This window comes from Lagopus muta, chromosome 13 (genome assembly GCF_023343835.1).
Source record: "Lagopus muta isolate bLagMut1 chromosome 13, bLagMut1 primary, whole genome shotgun sequence".
Taxonomy (NCBI): domain Eukaryota; kingdom Metazoa; phylum Chordata; class Aves; order Galliformes; family Phasianidae; genus Lagopus; species Lagopus muta.
The window spans coordinates 13,413,444-13,433,649 of NC_064445.1; the positions used below are offsets into that span (position 1 = coordinate 13,413,444).

General features: G+C 43.6%; 1 protein-coding gene across 2 annotated transcripts in view; it reads left to right on the top strand.

Moving 5' to 3' along the window:
• The window catches only part of AMMECR1 (AMMECR nuclear protein 1), a 97,399-nt gene that overhangs the window by 13,490 nt on the left and 63,703 nt on the right, over positions 1–20,206 (top strand). For both annotated transcript variants that reach the window (XM_048959830.1, XM_048959829.1), the window contains exon 2: positions 13,334–13,865. In XM_048959830.1, coding sequence (XP_048815787.1) covers positions 13,334–13,865 — 532 coding nt within the window. The remainder of the gene's footprint in view (positions 1–13,333; positions 13,866–20,206) is intronic.

A 20,206-nucleotide genomic window follows, 5' to 3' on the forward strand; every position in this document is an offset into this window, starting at 1 on the left:
GTAGGCAGAACACAAAGATTATATATTATAGGCTTAACAAATATAAATATATTCTGCCTACTAACATTCAAAGTGTTCTTGGAATCCTGTATTATATTTGCTTCCCCCCCACAATGAGGGCAATAACACATCATTTCTAGATGATGACATCCAATAAAAGCAGATGAAATTTGCACAGCCGTTTGCAAGAAACAGAACTATTTTTCAACCTGCACTTTACATAAACAAAGCTGATAATAGCAAACCTTCTGGCAAATGAATTATTAGCAATCAGCTCTAATCTGGCTAGTACATACTATAAGGACATCTCAGTGGCAGGCAAATTTGATTTGAAAGAGGTTTTTTCCTAGCAGTAAAATAACAGGCTGAGGTCACTTTAAACAAATGTTTGAAATGCAATGTATTATTAGCATTTCAATCACTGCCAATTGCCTTTACTTACTATAATTACTGTTTCATAAGATTTTGAACAAATACAGTTTGCTGTATGCTGCAATAGACATATCACAAATTAAGATAATTCAAATCGAGACTTACTGCAAGCACACCCTGAAACCAAGGCTTTAATCCCAATATCAATTATTCAAACACCCTCTCAACTGCCCCTGTTTCCTTCAAAAATAAAGCAAATCTTCTATAAGTTTTTCCCTTCCTACTGAGAAGTAGGATTCCTATGGTTTTGGGCATATCCATTCTAACACACTTCCTTTCCTAAGTTTCTAGAAGGCAACTTAGTAAGCACAGCTGCCTAATTTTTCAGAAGTAACTTATTTACAGTTCTCTGCAAGTGTCATGGAGTTTATGCCCTTCTTTTACAGAAGAGCTTTGCAACAGGCCACCTTGGCTTTACCTAGCAAATTAAAAGTTGGAATAACAAAATTACCAGCTAACATATTGGTAATGAACAGAAAACTGAGTGACAGCAGGGTCTGTTGTTATAGGACAAGGGGAAAATGGTTTCAAACTAAAAGAACAGATTTAGATTGGATAGGAAGGAGGTTTTGTTTGTTGTTTGTTTTTTTACATTAAGCATGCTGAGGCATTGGCACAGGTTGCCTGGAAAGGTGGTGGATGCCCTGCCCTTGAAGATACTCAAGACCAGGCTAGACAAGCTCTGAGCACCTGATGTAGCTGTAGGCTCATTGCAAAGGAGTTGGACTAGATGGTTATTAAAGAGCCCTAACTTAAATGATTCTGTGATTCTATGATTACAATTACCTCAAATATTGACGATTACAAAGACACTAATAGTAAATGCTATATAAACAAGTAACTATCTTTCCAGAAGACATGAAATGCTTTAAAACAGAAACACTGAAAGCTTCATAACAAATGAATTCATGGTATACTGGTAGTGAACAAAACCAAGAACAAACAAACCTCTAAACCTTTGATTTATCTTCAGTGTGAAAGAAATGCAGAGGAGAGTTACCATGAGTGGCTTCTGTTATTTCCTTGGGCTTTTGAATTTGTCAGTGTATGAAAACAACAGTTCATACCCCTTATTTTGTATGCAGTAGATAGAATAGGCTTCCTGCATTGCCCTCATGGGGCCTTTAAGACTTGAAAGTCTGCATTATGGCAATAATTGCAATCAAACCACATACTTCAACCAGTAATCTACAGGATTCAGGAAACAGTTCATTTTCCTGATGAACAATCTGTTTTCATCTATTGGGTTTAAATACAGGCATTTTTCTTCTCCCTCTGAACCACCAGCTCAGCCCTAGCTGTCCATACGTAAGTTCAAATGCTAGCCATGTAGATAGTATCAGGAGTTCAGATACTGCCAATGGACTTCCAAAATTAAAAGTAATGCAATTCAGCAGTGCACAAATCATTCTTCCACTATGCAACTTACAAAGATCTGGTAATTCTTGTTCAGAAGCAGGAAGATATTCCACCTTTATTTAATGGTTTCTCAAATAGTTCTCTGAACTCTGTATAGCCCAAAAAGCTTTTCTGACTATTTCCCAAGTAGGACACCTATGTAAAGAGGACTAGAAAGTCCTATTATGTTAGATAACTTTGTTTTGGTCAATGTATTTCCAGTCTTTGTGATCCTTCTTATGACTGAACAGCACGATCCACAACCACACAATCCTCAAACCATTCCCTTGGTGCACCCTCTCTGCTCTACAATTTGTTTTTACAACCCTTTTGTCTCAAACACACTTTCTAGCTTAGTCATGGAGTCCACCCCATTACAAACCACAGCTTCAGACCTTGGAGTAAAATATAAATATGATCACATTTCATGTGGCTGCTTTTCTTACTGATGTTAGCGCAGTACAGTTCATGGCAACTTGGAATGGGAACTTCAGTTAAAAAAAATGGTAATATAGGTAGCATAACTTTGTATCTATAGATAGTAAGAATTTGAGACCATCACATACAGCAAAATAACTGTCTTGACTGATATTTGGCATATATACAGACACATATCCCTCAACAGAAGAGTCCTGCAAAAAGCCAGCCTAATATATATGTCAAACAGGTTGCCCATAGGAACTTATGACACAAGTACACATCAGTAGGCACATGCACTGAACCAGTGTTATTACCAAAAAAGCTTCTTGTTCCTTTGCTTCCACAACTGAAGTCACTGATAAAGCTAAGGAAGATTGTCAGACATCTACATGACATACAGCTTGATATATAAGCTTTAGCAGAATGAGAGAATGCATTTAAAACCAAATGTATTCAAATCAGCTCAGCCACTTCCAGCAAGAGTTACACAGAGCAAGGCTTAGCCTTCATAGCCAGGATGATTCCGGTTTGCAACTTTCCTAGAAGTACAAGTTTCTCTTGACAGCCATGAATTCATCTGAAGAGTGATAGCTATCAAAGAAACACAATTGATGCCACTTTCAACCATAGCATATCTTCTGTTAGTATGATTTATACCAGTTCATAGAATTAAATAATAAATGCTCTTAGCACAAGCATTTTTGGCAGTAGAAATACAATGTGTTAGGACTGCTATCAGTATGTAAAAGCTCTAATAAGTAAATAAACAAATCACAACAAAGCCCACATGTTCCAAGAAACTTTTATGACATAACCTGGCCAGGCTTGACTGAGTTCCCTTCTGAAACAGACTTTGAGGTGACATTGGTGTCACTTTGCTGCTGCCTATGATTTCCTACCCACAACTCCTATCAAAGCAGAGTGTGAGCTTTTATAATTGAGTCACAGGAAAAACAGAAACAAACACACCCAAACAAAAACCCCTTCTACCTTGAGATCAGTCACTCCAGTTCTGGCCCAGCTGTCTCTGAAGCAGCTGTGCTCAGTGACTGACCATTAGTTCCAGGTTACCACAGTTTCAATCTCCCACCATTACCCTGGCAATACTCACACACTCAGCCTCTGCTGGGAGAGCTGCTCATTTCTGTAGGGTTGCACTGCTTTCTTGGTGCTTCCCCAGCAAAGAAAAACACCAGAACCCTTTGTACTTCGAGGTTGGTTGCACCACTGCTGGCCCAGCTAGCCCTGAAGCAGCTGCATTTGATGACTGCTAGTGCTAGCATTTGTCACTGCTTCAAGCACACTCTCTCCTGAAATATCCCTGCTCCACTAAATATGTATTAAAGTTAAGTACTTAGGTACCCAGGGCTGAAGCTCAATCACAGTATTTAGTGGTCCTATTTATTACATCATTTTAACTCACATTTTGCCAAATCCTGTATTTTCTGATTGGGTCATAGATGTCCTGTTCTTAAAGAACACAATTCCTAAATCAGTTTCTGGATACTAACTTAAAAATATTTTCATGCATATATGCTCATTCAAAATTCCTCCATTAGTAGCTTTGCCACTCATTATTAAACAGCTGTGATCCAAACTCCTGTCCAGCCTTACAGTAGCAAGCAAACCAAGCCTAAGTATATTTAACACAATGGAAAGTACAGTAATGACCGCAAGTCAGCAAGGTTCTAGGCTACAACAAGTAAGGACTTGCTTAAATGCAACAGCCATAAGCACCAAAATAAAATAAAATAATAAATAAATAAATAAAGAAGCTGCTCACCTTTAGAAAGCCTTGGGTAGGCAGGAAACTTCAGCAAAATACCCTCACCTCCCCCTGCCAACCCTTAAATGAGGGCTGGGAAGGGTTGATTCAGGCTCCACCCCTTCCAATCACTCAAGTACATTGCATGCACCTGAGCTCCCCTGGGTTAGCCCTGCCTTCCCAACAGGTGCTCAATCACTGCTTCAGGTTGTGACTTAGTAATTCTGCTGCAGCATGAAAAAGTTGTAAATGTGTTCACTACTGAGATTTAAGATAAATTAAAACTAACAGAACCCTCATTTTCTAAGAGCTGCAGAAATTACAGTGTGTTGTGTACTATATGTATCAGCAATAAACAGGGTTATTTCTTGCAGCCTTACTTTGCTTGGTTCTCTTGTAGGTTCAATTATACAAGCTCTTAAAAACTTTAACATCGCTCTTCTAAATCTAATTCCTTCCTTCTGTCCAATGTGAAAGTCACTAAAATGTAATTTCTAAATAGCTATCTGCTTTCAGATATGTCTAAAGTAGAAATCACACAGTATTTCTACTGTTGAAACATATGTAAGACATGATTACTGCACTGTGAAGTTTGAAGTAAAATTCAAACAAACAAGGTGAAGATATTTCTTCTATATTGTACAGTCTGCAGTCTGTAAGTAGTTTAGCAAGAGAATTAGGTTTTAAAGAGGGCCTAAATATAGACTACAATTATTATCACTGAAATATGGCCTTTAAGTGCTTCTATTTGCCAAAAGGTGCTATTTCTTTTAAGTCATTTCTGTATTCCCATGTACTGCCAAGCATATTTTTCATGCCTTAAAAGAATATCTCACAATAATGAGGAGACCTTTTCACAGATCCTGCCAAGTTAATTGAAACAAGATAAGTAATGCTAGTTGAAGCAAAGAAAGCTCAGTACCAAGGTGAAGTCTTTCCCGTGTGGGATTCATGTTTAGTAGGCAGTCAAGCTAACAATGTTACTAAAGGGAATAAAACTTGGTGTATCAGATTTAATGATTTCGAAAGTAGAGAGATAGTATTAAAATGCAGTACTGGGACATAGTCTGAGAGAGTTGATGAGCCTTTGGTTTGATTACTCACATTCACTTATATGATTGGATGTTGTATACTATAATGCAATATTCAGATGTTCAGAGCAAGGTTGTGACACTGCTATAAAAACTATGTAATGCAACAAGCATTTGTACGCATAGCTTTATGCTTTTAAAGATTTTATGAAACATAACTTTTCATACTGAATGTACAGTCAGAAGACAAGACTGTGATCACCTTTACAAACTTCAGCTTTACCCTTTTAACTCTTTACAATCATCTGAAAATCTCAATCTGCTACAGTTGCCTCATTCTGTAGCCCTTCCCTCCATTACAAGTTTGTTGTTTTCTGTTCCTACCTGTAATCATGTGTTTTTCTTTCTTTAGAGATTCTAGTATGGCACATTTGTTTCTTTCTTCTTTCTGCTGGTCCTATTACAGATTAAGCTGTATTAGTAAGTTTGATTTCTATAGACTTCTACCACCTTTTTTTCACCCAAATCTCTGCACTTCCTTGGGCTTAATATACAGCATTTAATTAAAGAATAATTAATGTGGACCATCTTGAAATTGCTGCCTTTTCAGTTCATTAAAAGCCCTTAATTTATTCTAGTGTTAATATCCTTAGATACTTGATTAAATAGTAAAGAAAGAAATGTCTGCTCTCATATATAGATCGCAGATTAGTAAAAGCAAAGAATGCCATGTTTAATCCTTGTTTTACCGTGGTATTTAGGACTGTGTATCTCTCTAGATAGAACTTCTCTTGAGCCATCACTGGTTGTTGGAAGAAGTGAGCTAATGTTTAATTTTTGTTATTGCCTATTAATCTACAGGGCTTATATCCCATTGGAAGGTACTGATATTGCCTTCTTTTGCTGTACGTTCTTGATGAGCCAGCTAGGGATCTAATCCTTGAAAGTTACTCCATCACGAGTCCCTTAAAAGTTCTAAAATTGCATTTGTAAGTAGTGAAATGGGGTGGTTTGGATGGGAAGGAGCATCCCTTTGAATGAGATCTTGCCAGTGCATATTCCAGGATTCTTAGGATCTCCATATCATGGGATTGTGTCTATAACTGAAAAATGGGGCCCCCTGTGGGAAGGTAGAAATAGCCCTGGCCTGCATGGCTGAGCATTTTCATGGCCTCAGCAAAGATACACTGATTACTGGACAATGGCTGTTCACCACATCCACTGTGGCGTGGCCACTGCTGATGGCTTTAAATTGATTAAAAGTGCCTGAAGAGGCTTTGGCATATGAAAATCAACTACTATGTGACTGAGTTGAAAAACTTGACTGGCAGGTCACAATACTGACCGGGAAAAAGCCAGATGTGATCATTCCCCTACAAAAGTTCTGAAACATCTCTTCAGAAACTACTGGAGACCCTGAACGAGGGATCCAACGTTAACTAGACTCTATAAATGAAATAACTGAAAGGTCAGATCTTGAGGTTCCACTTGAACTTGATCCTTTTGAGACCAGATGTAACTCCATGAAAAAAAATGCAAGATAGACTGGTGGGGATGCCCCCCAACCAGTGCCCCTCCCCACCCAAACTACATTATATATAATGGCACACCCATACATGACAGCCAAACTTATGGATCTAGTACAGCAATTTAGGCAAAAACCCAAAGAAAGTATACCAGCCTGGCTGCTTTGGTTATGGGACATGATAGCAGAACGTGTTGTAGTAAAATGGACCAGAAATTTCAAAACTGGCATCCATTACTACTCACCCTGCCCTCAGACAAAGATTATAAGCAGAAGTCCAACACAATGAGGAAAATCATCCATTAATTCAATGCCTGATGGCCTCATGCCAAATAACATGGCCAAATAAAAATGATATACCTTTAAACACAGTTTTATGATCACCTACAGGAGACTTACAAAATTACATTAGGTATGAAGAAGGCAATCTATGAGAATGTTTTTGAAAGTATGGATCCAATAAAATTTTCAGCAGGAATGAGAGCTCTCATCTTGCAACTAGCTCCACTACACCAGTATGGTACTTCAGTATCCATACTGACGATCCTACTGGCCATAATTCAACAGGCCACCCAATTGGTGGTGGATCTGTGGGAGAAAGAATGCCTACAAGCCAGGTGCAATCTCCAAATGGTGGTGCAGAAGTCAGAAGTCCACCTGTGACCATAATTGAGGACACCAGCCCTAATGTAGTCCAGCCTGGACCCATTAGGGTCTCAAGAAAACAAATGTTCTATGTCCTGATTAGGGCAGGAGTTCAATTTAAAAAGATCTAAAAACAACCTGATCAGGTCCTATTACAATTATGGAGACAGTTAACTGACAAACTACAATCTTCCCCTAAAAGGGAAGGAATTAGGACTACAGAAAGGACTTCACAAAAAACATGGAATCTAGAGGATTTCACAGCCCCACCAAAAAAAGGGTAAAACCTCCTCAGGCAGCCTGGGCTGCTGCGGCTAAGCCACTGGAGGAAGAAGACCTGGGGACTGCTTAGCTAATGATGTGACAGGGGAGCTGAAATCCCCCAGGACTAGGGCCTCGAGAGGGGACCAGAGGCCCTAAATTGAAATAACCACTCACTGGTCCTGAAAGAATATTCAATGGCTTATGGTACTAGTGGGTACTGAGGCTGAAACATCCATTATATATGGCAACTCAAATTTTCGGGCACTAAGGAAATGATAGGTGGGTTTGAAGGACAGATGATCTCTGTAACCCAAACATGGTTGAAACTGGGAGTTGGGCATCTTCCCACCCTGGGAGTACAGGGTGTTTATCACTCCAATTCCAGAATACATACTGGGGGTAGACATTCTGTGGGGTCCAACTCTCCGGGCCAATGTGGGAGAGTTCAGACTAAGAGAAAGATGTATTAGCATCTGTGTGGTGCTGGCAATATTAAGGGGCCATGCAAAAACTGAGCTCATTTGTTTGCTGCAGCTGCACTTGATCATGAATACAAAACAATATAGACTCCTGGGTGGGCAGTGGGAGATCACTAACACTGTGCAGGAGCTGGAGAGAGTAGGGATTACACGACCTGCACACAGCCCATAAAACTCCCTCATACGGGCAAATCAGATGGTATGTGGTGAATGATGGTAGATTACACAGAACTAAATGAAGTCACGTTGCCAATCCATGCAGCCAAATCCAACATTATCTCCCTCGTGGATACACTGAGTAGGGAAACAGAAACATATCATTGTGTTCTGGACCTAGCAAATGCATTTTTAAGCATTTCAATTGCTAAGGAACCCTAAGACCAGTTTGCATTAACATGGGAGGGCAGGCAGTGGACTTTTCAAGTCCTACCTCAGGGGTATGTGCATTTGCCTACCTTTTGCACCACTACCTGGTGGTGCCTGACTTAGCAGATTGGAATAAATGGTCTACTGTCAAACACCTACCTCAATGATCTAATGTTAACATCTGACTCAATAAAGGCATTAGAGAAGGCAGTAACTTCACTAACTGCCCATTTACAGGAAAAAGGGTGGGCTATAAACCCATGGAAAGTACAAAGATCAGGGCTGTCAGTCAAATCTCTTGGTGTTGTCCAGTTGGGTTTTCTCCAGAGATAAGGTTCAAGTGTTCCCAGTTCCCACAACACCAAAACAGTTGCAGGAGTTTTGGGGTATAGTATTACAGAGTCTTTATGACCATCAATACTTAAGGTAATTGTTATTCATCATAGAATCACAGAATGTAATTGTGGTGTTTTGATCAGATTTTATTTCTCAGTAATTATACTTTATCCTCCTAAATTACTCATTCATTTGGAAACAAATGGTAACGGTCTTTCCTAATACACCCCAATTGCAGTGTCCTGTTAGATTGTTCCTAGGTTTCAGTAGCGGTGGCTGTATGACTGCCCTGGATAAAGAGACACCTACATATTGTTGTAAATGTATTAATTTATTAGAGCAAGCACTTTGGACTGTTCAGAAATCAGAAATGCTATTAATACACATGGTTGCTCCACAGCGGTGGAAAACATTTTGTGAAGACCAACTACAAACAGCCATGTCAAAAAATATGTCCTAAGGCTTATTATTAATGTATCAGCTAGCAGAAATCACTCCACTGACCTCAGTGAAACCATGGTGAATTTATAGTGTGAATACAGCTACGTAAGCTACATATTCCTTTATCACCACGCACTGGAAAAATGCATTCAAAAGGATAGGATATTGCATTAGCATAATATCTGAGGAAGACTGCAGCTCACAAAATTAAGTGAAAAGAATTGCCTGAAAAAGCAACGTCTTCACCTTTCATTTATTTCAAGTGCTTTGATCTTTAGTTTTTTAATTAAATAACTTTTCTGATTCCACTGACACTTTTAAAACATAATGTTTTTACCTCTAGGTAGAGGATTGTCCAGTCCCAGATATATAAATAAACATCATTTCAGATTTTTTTGCAAACCTATGCCTAATTTTGTAGTGAAAGCACAGATGGTGTAGAAGGACCAAACTATATTTGCATAAGAGTGAAAAATGTCTGCAAAACAATGTTAATTTTAAAATAACACAGACTGGATTCAGAGCGGGGTGAAATTATGACATAGCTCAAGATATGAAACAGGATTCCAGTAACACAACATGCGAGGACCTTTTGTCTGCTGGCTGGTATCACATCCTGAAATGAGCTTTTGTACAAGATTTTTTAGAAGAGACTTCAATAAGGCCTTAATATATATGGAACAATAGCAGGATATGGCCTCTAACTGGTAGGAACAATTACTGTTCTCAGACATGCAAGTTAGCTTTATTGGATTTGGTGAGCACTTTCTGGCCTAGATACAGAGCTGCATCTAATTTGTCATGGGCACAGCTGTGACACAGCGAGCCTACTAAAGAACAGCAACTATTCTGTCCGAGCAGAATACACTGAAGAAAACTCACATGAGCCTCAAGAGTGTGATAAACCAGCTTGGGGATAATGCAAAAAAGCAAACCAGGCTAAACCACTTTTTTCCTAGCTACACCCATAATGCCTTGGAGGCTGTAGTGCAAGGGGGAGAGTCGTCTAGACAGTCTCCACAATGGGTGGGAACTCCTCAGACCAAAGGAATTCTCAGCATGTAAATCTTCCAGTTTCATGGCAGAGCTATCCAAAAAAAGATTGTTATGATGGAAAGATACAAAGATAGAATTCACCCTCTGAATTTTGGAGAATGTAAGTAGAGACTTCTCCCCTCCACAGTAAAGCTAACAACTTCATAGAGGTTCTGGCTGTATGCGCTGTACAGAAGAAAAGGAAAACAAAACCAAAAAATGGTGGTATAATGTTTCCTTTAGTTCTAAGAAAATGGAAAATGAGGTGTTTGAAAAAGAGGACTTTCCATTTCCCTTTCTTTCAATCCCTAACTCTGACTTTTCCACAGTCTTAAGTATAAACTACTTCAGCATCAAGGCTCCTTTGTCATTCATCTCTTTCCTCCGCTGCTCTTTATCACATGCATTTAAAATTCAAACACTGAAGTATAATTTCTGTCAGTTTTCCCCTAACTATGTGCAGTGCCCTGTTAGGCTGCACTTTCTCATTTTCCAACAATACTGAAAAGTTGCCTGGAGCTCGTAACCCTCAGATTTGCACAGTCCCCCCAAAATAGACCAGCACAGATTTTTGTGTCGCCTTCTGATAAACCAGATGGGAGAACTGAAAGACAATAAAGGGAAAAGAATAATTGTTTGTCAGCTTGATCCTCTGCCTCACATCTGCACAAACACCTGCATGAACACAGAAGAATGGGTGGGACAGGAAAAAGAACAATCAGCTGAGGTAGAGCTACTTAAATCAACATTACTACTGCTGCAGAAATGCATGTGGAACCACAGCCTAAATGTGCTATTTTAAGGACTCTTTTAAATCTCTCACCTGTCACAGTCCCTATTAAAAGAATTGATACTAATAGGGCAAGGATTATATCACTGCTGCTTACAATGCAGCCCAATTTTGGCTCATTGTTTCCTTGTTCTCATTGTTCTTGTTTGTAATTGCATTACAAGACACTCAGAACACTGATCATCTTTGGGCCTATATGAAAAATACCTGACTCCCCCTATAGTCAGTGCCAGTTTCATCGCGGACTCCAAAGGGGTTGGACCTTTGGAACTAGACCAGTTGGACAAGCCAGTCTGTTTTGTTCTTGTCATTTAATGGAGATCTTTCAGAGCAGCTTTGGACCACTGAGAAATACCTTATTGCAAGCAGTTTTACTTTTCTTATCACCATGACCTTAAAAGTGCTTAACAAGAATCATGGGATGTGACTTTTTAGTTAAAAAATAATTGAAATCTCTTACTTGTAACAGGTGACAATTCTAAAGTCACTCAGGCTTTATCTCTGTTGTTCACCTCATGTTCTAACAGCCAGTCTGAAAGAAGAGCTACCTCACACCTAATCTTCACTGATGTAATTGCACTACCACAGTAGACACCCCTTGTACTGCTAAAAGAATTTTTTGTACTGAATTCGCTCAGTGCATTTGGCTTTACATGGGGCACAGGATGCCTATCAATCATCTGGAGAAAACGTGCTGAAGTTAGCAGAATACAAAAGTACTGTGTAAATGAAGGAACTCAGTGCACTCAGGTTCCTTATCTTAAGACCAGTAAAGGAACTTGAGCATTAAGTGAAGCAAAGGGTCAATGAAACAGTCGTCGCAATTAACCAAAGTCATCTAATTCAAAGAGTAAACTCTTATCCATATATAACCTGAATAATTCCACTGAGCTCTGAAAACTGTTTTGTAAATCTACAGAGTTCTTTCCACTTTGAGATACTGGCAAAAGAGTTGTGTCTCCCTGATTCCACTAACCAATAATTTCTACATTTGTGTTCACATATTTGCTTCTGTCTCAGCAAAAGATAAATTTGTATGTATTGCATCGCAAAAATAAGAGCACAACTATTGGTAAGTGTGCAGGCAAATACAGCTAAGAACATCTGCAGAAGTGGAAAAAGTGTTTTCGATGAATGAGTAATAAAATCAATTTACCCTTTCATTCAGGGGCACTGCAGTACAGCCTTTAACCAGACAGCTGTGCATGGTTGGTGCTGCAGACACTGCACAGGCTGTCAGTCCTGGCTCCAAGACTGACTCCAACCCTCACTGTTTTCTGTCCCAGTACAGTGAGCAACTCATATTTCTACCCATATCATTAGCTTTTGCAATTGATATTTTTATACATGGTTGTGTTAAAGATCGTAGTTGAAAGACTTAGAAAAAGCCAGAATTCAATACCTGAAGAAACTATTTTCCCAAAAGCAACAGAAGGTGTCACTGCTAACTGGTTTTAAGCTAATGAATCCCACAAGGGAAGACACTGCCTTTGTTTCTAAAAAAAAAAAAAAAAAAAAAAAAAAAAGTAAGTTGCTTGAAAGAGGGGAAAAGGAAAAAGAAAAAAGAAAAAAGACCGTTTTACAACATCTAATTCCTCATTTCCAACAAAACAAAGAAAACTGAATCTCTAAGTAGTTTGCAACCACAAAGTCTTTCTGTAGGCTGTATTTGAGCCTGGATAGCGACTTTCAGCCTCTCTAAACCTGCAGTATTTTGCTATACAGTTAACATACACTCCCTTGCCTACCTCCACGTTGTAGCGTTGCTATCCTGTGTTAAACAGCTGCTACCTCCCATGCCAGAGACATCTGCACAGCACTGACGATGATGCTTTGTGGTTGTTGTTTTTTTCCTAAGTGTACACCTAGGTTTTTAAGCACTATAGCGCCTTCGCGCAGTGCCGAGTAAATCCAGCCCTGTGCCCACCGCCCCCGGAAGGCAAAGCAATGCCAAGGCTGTAATTCAAATAAATTCAGAGGTGAACAGGACTGCGGCTTTCGGCCGTCCCGTTCCGTAGGGTCTCCCCAGCACTCCGTGCCGCTCACAGAACGCATCCCCTGCCAAGTGAGAGGCACCTGAGGTCACCTACATTATTCAGCAGGGAGTGCGGGAGCACCAGGGGGCCGTTCTACTGCAGAGCTCGGCTCCGGGGGTTATTTTTATTCCTTCAGCACGGGGGGTGGAGTCGCTCCAGTTTCCCCGCAGAAGAAGAAACATTCGTGGGCAGAGGGGCGGCCCGACGGGAGGGGACGGGGACGAGGATTGCCGCGGCGCCCCGCGGCGGCTCAGCGCTCGCCCTAACGCAGATCTCTCTGTCTCTCTTCCCCCCTCCCCGCCTCCATCTTCCTCTCCCTCCCGCTCCCCATTCATTCTTCCCCTTCCCTCCGCCTCCCTCCCCGTTGCAGGCGGAGCGGGCCCGGCAGGAGGCGGAGCGGGCCGCCGCACGTCCCCCAGCCGCTCGGCCGGCCCCCCCGCCATGGGTCGGAAGCGCTGCGTGGGGGGAGACGGCTCCAAGATGGCGGCGGGTTGCTGCGGGGTGAAGAAGCAGAAACTCTCCAGTTCCCCTCCGTCGGGCTCGGCCGGCCCGGGAGGCGGCGGCGGCGGCTCCCGCTGCGGCGGGGCGGCGGCGGCGGGCGGCGAGCCGGGGGCGCTGCCCCCGCCGGGGGGCCCCCGCCTCAACGGCCTCGGGGGGCTGGCGGGGGGCGCCGCCGGCTGCGCCCTGGCCCCGCCGCTGCCGCCCAGCTGCGGCGGGGGCCCCGCCGGCCTCTCCCCGCCGGCCGCCTCGCTGCTCGCCTCCCCCGGCGCCGGCTCCGGCGGGCCCGGCTGCAGGAAGATGGTGGTGTCGGCCGAGATGTGCTGCTTCTGCTTCGATGTGCTCTACTGTCACCTGTACGGCTACCAGCCCCCGCGGAGCCCCCGCTTCACCAATGACCCCTAGTGAGTATCGCCCGACCCCGCGCCTCCCGGCCCTCCCGGGCGCCTCGCGCCGCTCCCGGCTCCCCCGGCCGGGCGCCCCGCCTGCCCTCGCCTCCGCGCCCGCCGCCGCCTGGCCCCTGTCCTCGCTCGGCCCCGCACGGCCCGCGTGGCCCCGGGCCCGGCCCGCTGGCGCCCCCGCCCCGCGCCGTGCGGGTCCGGCCGGGTCCCGCCGTTTTACTCCCTGCCGGCCCGAGGGGCGCCCAGCGGCACTCACCCCGCGGGCGACTCCGGTGCCCCGCGGGCGTCCCGCTCCCAACGCTGAGTCCTCGTTGAAGGGTGCCGGGCCGGGCTCCGAGCGCGGCCGTCCGAGTGGCAGCGCCCCGTCCTCTCTCTCCCAGCGGGCCGCGCCGGGACCCCTCCGCCAAGCGGGCTCTGAGCGCGAGTGTTCCGCGTGAGTGCGGGCTCTGCTTTTGGCGCGGTGTCACGGTGAGTACCTGGAGGGGAACCTGGTGTGTGAGCACTGATGTACCGGTATGTCCCCTGTGTCAGGCACCTGAGGTGCTGCTTGGTCCAGGAGTCCTTGCTCTGTAACAACCCTCGGAGACAATCTCATATTAGATATACCAAACCCCTCAGCAATCTACCACGTCCAAATTCCAAAGTACCGAATGGATCACAGCTAACACCTGTTAGTCACAGCCGCCTCTGCCTCCCAAGCCTGCTTGCGAGAGCCTCCACTGAGGGCTTTGAGAGCCTCCACAAAGGCCCGCTTTGCGTGGAGCTGAGCTGTGCTCATTCAGTGTCTGTGTCGTGCCTGCCTGCCCTGGCAGTGCCAGTAGTGTTCCCGTGCTGCTGCCGGCAGGGTTGGGCACTCCAGGGAGTAACTTCTCCCTGCAGGAAGTTACTGCCTCCTGGTTGGGACATTACTAATTCTGCATGCTGTGTGAATGCCAAGTTAATGTAAGGGGTTGCCAAAATCATTTCCACCGTTTTACTCTGCTTTACGATGGGATGAAGCTTGTGTGATGAGTTTCTGGGCTTTGAAACTGAAGCTTCAGCTGAGGCTCAAGTGAGGGATCCACAGGAGTGCATGCACTGCCCCTTCCCAGTGCTGCATGATGTTGGGCTCTGGGCAGAATGTGCTCTTTGCTAGTATAGTGGAAGCGTTTCTGTGTGTGTTCTCCATTCACGTGCACCCTCACCAGTGCAAGTGGTTACTGTGCAGTCCATGTTTCATTAATGAGATGTAGTGTATACCTCTCGGTGTTAAAAATAATGTCATGTTTTAATGATCTTGTTTGGAGTCCTTGCTGTTCTAACACCCAGGATCTATACGTCTCTTGCATACTTTCAGCTGCTGTCATGACAACCCAGCTCTGTGGATTCCTACTTAACCTGCCACCCCAGCAAGTCCTTCTTATGCTCTCTTCATAACTCCTGTGTGGTTACATCAGAGTACCAGTAATGAAAGGAGGGCAGGGAGACTCCGCTGTGAGTTTCTTTACCCAGGTAGTTTATACATCGGTGTTTGTCTTCTTGTAGATAGCAATGTTGAGGAGCTGCTGCTCTCAGTGGCCATTTTGCCTTGCAGTGTCCTCTGTCTGTTCTCCATCCCAGACTGTCAGAGGTTCCCATATCACCTTTGTGCCCTTTCGCTCATTCATTGCCATGAGAAAGTTGAATTTTGCCCTTGTCTCTCTGTAACAGCGTTATCGTATCACCGTGGTGTGTTTTTAATCGTGTCAGAATGTTTTGCTGAAGAGATTGGTGTTACTGTCTCTGTTTCATTGGGGGAGTCTGACGCAGAGGTGAAGATGACCACAGAAATGCTTTTCAGCAGTACTTTGATTCCTCTGGGTGACCTTCACCTTTCTTCTCCCACTTACTACTTTAAAAGTACCATGATAGCAAATTAGGGAAGTACACATCATTTTACTTGAAATTCATGTATGTGCTTAAGCATTCTTGAGGTTCGGTGCCTGACCTTATAAAAAGGTTGCTGTGCCAGTGGCCTTCTGCAAATGGTACAGCCGTTAAAATCACTGATGCTGTTTGTGCTTACTCCCATGCTCCTGCCGGCATGCACAGTTGTACTGTGTGTCAGACTGCAAGAACGATCTAATTATCATTTTATTTTTTCCCTGGTTGGTTTTCAGAGATTGGTTCGCTCTGGATCGTTGTGTGGCTTCACAACCGCTTGTGCCTGCACAAGTGTGAGGTGGGAATAGGCGGACAGATGGCAGAACTGCTGCTTTCAGCAGCCTCGTGAGCTGATTATGTTTGTGTGGTTGGGGAAGCAACTTTGAAAAAGTTGTTCAGTATTACATGTCAAATTCTAGGTCAGTGAATAATTTGCTCCAGCCAGACGTTCAGAGGCAGCCTGGCTTCCAGAGCCGGAAGGTTTGCAGGAAGGCTTATCAATAACCGGGTAGCTCACAAAGGTAGGATGTTGTCTTTGAAGCTGAGCTTCATCTTGCAGAGCACAAAGCCTGAATAAGATCTGGTATTTTTCAGTGAAAGGGTGTTGCAGCTTTCTGCCAGGAATCCTTTTGCAAGTTTTGTCCGCATATTAAAGTATCTGGTCTTAGAAGAGAAGCCTAAAATAAGAGTCAGAAATTGAACTCTAGAAATATATTTTTTAATTATATTAATTACAGGGAAGATGAAAGACTTGTAAGCAGGTATCCTCACCAAGCATTACTCATACTTCTTGCAGGTCTTTGAACAAGAAAGCTGGGCAGGATCAAAGAAGAGCTGGTAGCTGAATCACTTGGGCCAGAGGTTCTGGTGTGTCGTCTTCTGAACAAAGGATGCTTGCAGTCCCTCCAGATTTTTGGAAGCTTTTGCTGCTGAGCTGAGGACCACAGCAGGGCTTGAAGGGAAGGGATTTTTGACCAATCCATGGAGAGGAGACAAAAAATGCCACTTTTGAAAGGGTACAGATTTTGGACTTGAGCACAGCCCAGACATGGGTTAAATAGTTGGCGCTTTTGTGTCCCTGACTGTAATTTTCAAAGCACAGAATATGGGATGGTGGTGGAGGGCATTGCTGAGAAGCTGCTGGATCAAAGACAGAGAGTCATGAATTCAGAAGAGGAGAATGGGAACATGCTGAATGTGTCCAGCACTGTCTTAGCAAGAACAGGCTTGGTAGATCCATCCTGCCACAGGCTTCCTCTTCTCTTGCAGTCTTCCACTGATCACCCAACACTTTCCTTCATTACTGTCTTAATTGAACAGTGTTCTGCTTTAAATTTCACATCACTGAGATTTGCTCCCTAAGACATCCCCTCCCTTCTTCTCAGGGTGTGCTCAGCAGGGCATGTCCTTTCTTCTTGCTTCTGCCAGTGCAGTGACTCTCAAACTGCACTGGTGGGAGTGGAAAGAATGTAAAAATTATCCTGGAGGTATGAAAGCTGATGCAAAGTTTGAGAACTGCGGTAGCAGACCAAAATTGTCACTTACATAAAATATCATTCAGACATTGTTCTTGAAGCTCTGCTGGATGAGTAAAGTTATGGAACACAGCAATTAATTGAAGGCAGGTTTTTTTCCTATAGAAGTTTAGAAGTGCGAACAAAAATACAATGGAGGAGTTGCAGAAAGTGTTGTAAAACACTTTATCCCAAACCTATTTGGGAGAAGGAAAACCAAATAGCTTTTTTCCCCCATATTTTTTACCTTCCAGACAAATACCTCACATCCCAAATTTCCTTTCTGGTTTGGTTTAGTGTAACACACCCGGTTCCTCCATGATCAGTGGAAACAATGCCATGTCCTGCCTTCTATTGTGGAAGTGGGAAAGGGCCGCCCACCAGCAGGCCAGGGCTCAAGGTTCATGCAGCTCACTGTTTTTCTTCAATCAGGAAGGTGCTTGAGTGGAAATGTGTTTGCATGGATGCTGTTCCAGGATGGGAACAGTGCAAAGCGTTCAGAGAGTTTAGCCGAGCTGTGCTGTGGGAAGTGGGGACTATAGCCCTTACAGACTTCTTAGATTTCTGCTTACGGTGTATATTTCCCTTAACATGCAGAAGTCATCCTTCTGAGTTTATGATTCTGCAATGTTTGCCTCATCTTCCTAGTTCTTCCTACCCAGTGTGAATGCCACTGTTTTTGTAGAGAAGGTGTAGAGCGGTCCAACAGGTAAAGGTCACTTGGGAAGCGGCTACTACTTGGCAGGATTGTTTTGGTGGTGAGCACCTTTCTTTACTTGACATAATTTGTTAGGGGAATGTGTGTTCTGCCCCCGCCAGCTAGTACTGGTAGCCAAGAGCAAGATTCTGCAGCTGGAATGGCCAATGCCACCCTGCCTGGTTTAGGAGCTCTTAGAAAAGATGTTTACCATGAGTGCCTTGCATCAAATGTCTTACTGATGGCTTGCTCATATCCTCCTCATCTTGCAGTGGGACCGTGCCAGAGGCGTTAAATGGATGCAGCTGATGTGCATACTTGTGGTGAGTCTGGTGCGGGAGGAGGCGTCCCGCCTGCGGAGGCTGCCAGCCCTGTGCACGTGCAGGGCTCCAGCCGCTGGCAGACACGGTGCTGGCAGCCACATTCATTGCCACCACTCATCTGCCTGGCTGCTTCAGTTTCAGGAGATGGTGGGCTCTAAGTTAAACAGTTTTCTAGGTGATATCATACCTTGACCCAAAGAGTTAGCTTGGAAACGTGCCTGCGGAGGCTGCCAGCCCTGTGCACGTGCAGGGCTCCAGCCGCTGGCAGACACGGTGCTGGCAGCCACATTCATTGCCACCACTCATCTGCCTGGCTGCTTCAGTTTCAGGAGATGGTGGGCTCTAAGTTAAACAGTTTTCTAGGTGATATCATACCTTGACCCAAAGAGTTAGCTTGGAAACGTGCCAGTTCTTTTCTTTGTTGATGACTTGTAATATTCTGCATCAGCTGTTCCGTTTGGCTGTGGGACGGAGATACAGCTCCACTGTGGGACTGGTCTACTTGACCTTTGTACTTCCGTGTGTTTCCAGGTCTACTGTCTGTCAGTTTACGTGTTCTCAAAGGGTGTAAGTAGTGATCCTGCATCACCTTGGCTCTTTGTTAGCGAAATTCAGTACAGTTCTCAAATGTGTGGCTGGCTCATTTTGTGCCGACTCGTTTTCACACTTCCAAATGAAGTTGTGATTCTGCTCAGAGTGAGTGTAAATTAACCCTGTAAGAAAGAAATAGTTACAGAGTTTGTTCCTGGCTATCCAGGAACAGACTCGGCTGTTCTGTGGATGTATTCATGTGCTTGCACATCTGTAAATAAAAACATTATTGCTTGCAGGTTTGAAGGATTATGTGCTTCTCTCATTTTCCTGTTTCTTGACCGGTGCCTCGCTTCCTGTTTTAGTCTCTACAACTTATTGTCAGATGTGAAGCAGGAGCTGTGTGCTGGGCTCCTCATTGGTGCTGGTATGTTTCTTACAAGCATTTTTGTAAAATCTGGAAATGTAACAAAGAATGGATTTCAGGATACAGCCTTTAAACAAGGAAAAAAAGAAAAAAAAATACTCCTTTGCAATCCCACTCAGAGTTCAGCTGTACCAATTGAAAATGCTGTTGTTGATGTCAGAAGTCTGAAATCTTGCTGTTGCTCTGCCTTACTTGCGTGGCAGTGGAAACTTACTCTGTGCAATAATTTGTATTTATTGTCACACTCGGTGATGTTACACAACAGCTATAATGATTGCTTGGTCACAGCTAAAGATCAACACCAGTCATAAAACAAAAAACAGCATTGAGAAGTGCAGGCAGGGAAGTATTCTCTGGTGTCCGTGTGTCTGTCTGACTTCATTCTACTTTTCATGTACGTCTCATGATTTCTTAGAAACTTTAGCATCATCTTCTGTCCTGACTCTGTCTTTACTGTTGAACGTTAGATGCTGGAGCATGAAGTAGTGGTTCTTTCAAAGTGGTATCCTGTGGTGGAAGTTTTTAAAATACAGTGCAGTAGAAAATGTGTATTTTGGCTGGCACGAGCAGCACTCAGCAGGGAATTCCCAGCATATTTTGAAGTAGGACTGGTGACTGCAGTTTGGTACAGCAAAGGAGGAAAATGAACTGATGTATGGCTTCAGAAGAACTTGCCTTTACTGGGGAGCTTGTCTGCTGTTACGATTGGTGAATGGAGCAAATAATGCTCTGATAAACTCCAAATTAAGTTAAATATAACGTAATGAGGGCTTTTTGCTTCATAAACTCACTGCAGTGAGCTGTTCTTATGTTTCTATTAGTACAAGAGGTTGCATCACAGATGGCCTTAAGAAAGGGGCCCTGCTATTGCTATCTCAGATAAAAGCAGTCACCACAAAACTGTAAGCACTCTGCTTCACTCTAACACTGCTTGTGTAGAATTGTTTGTT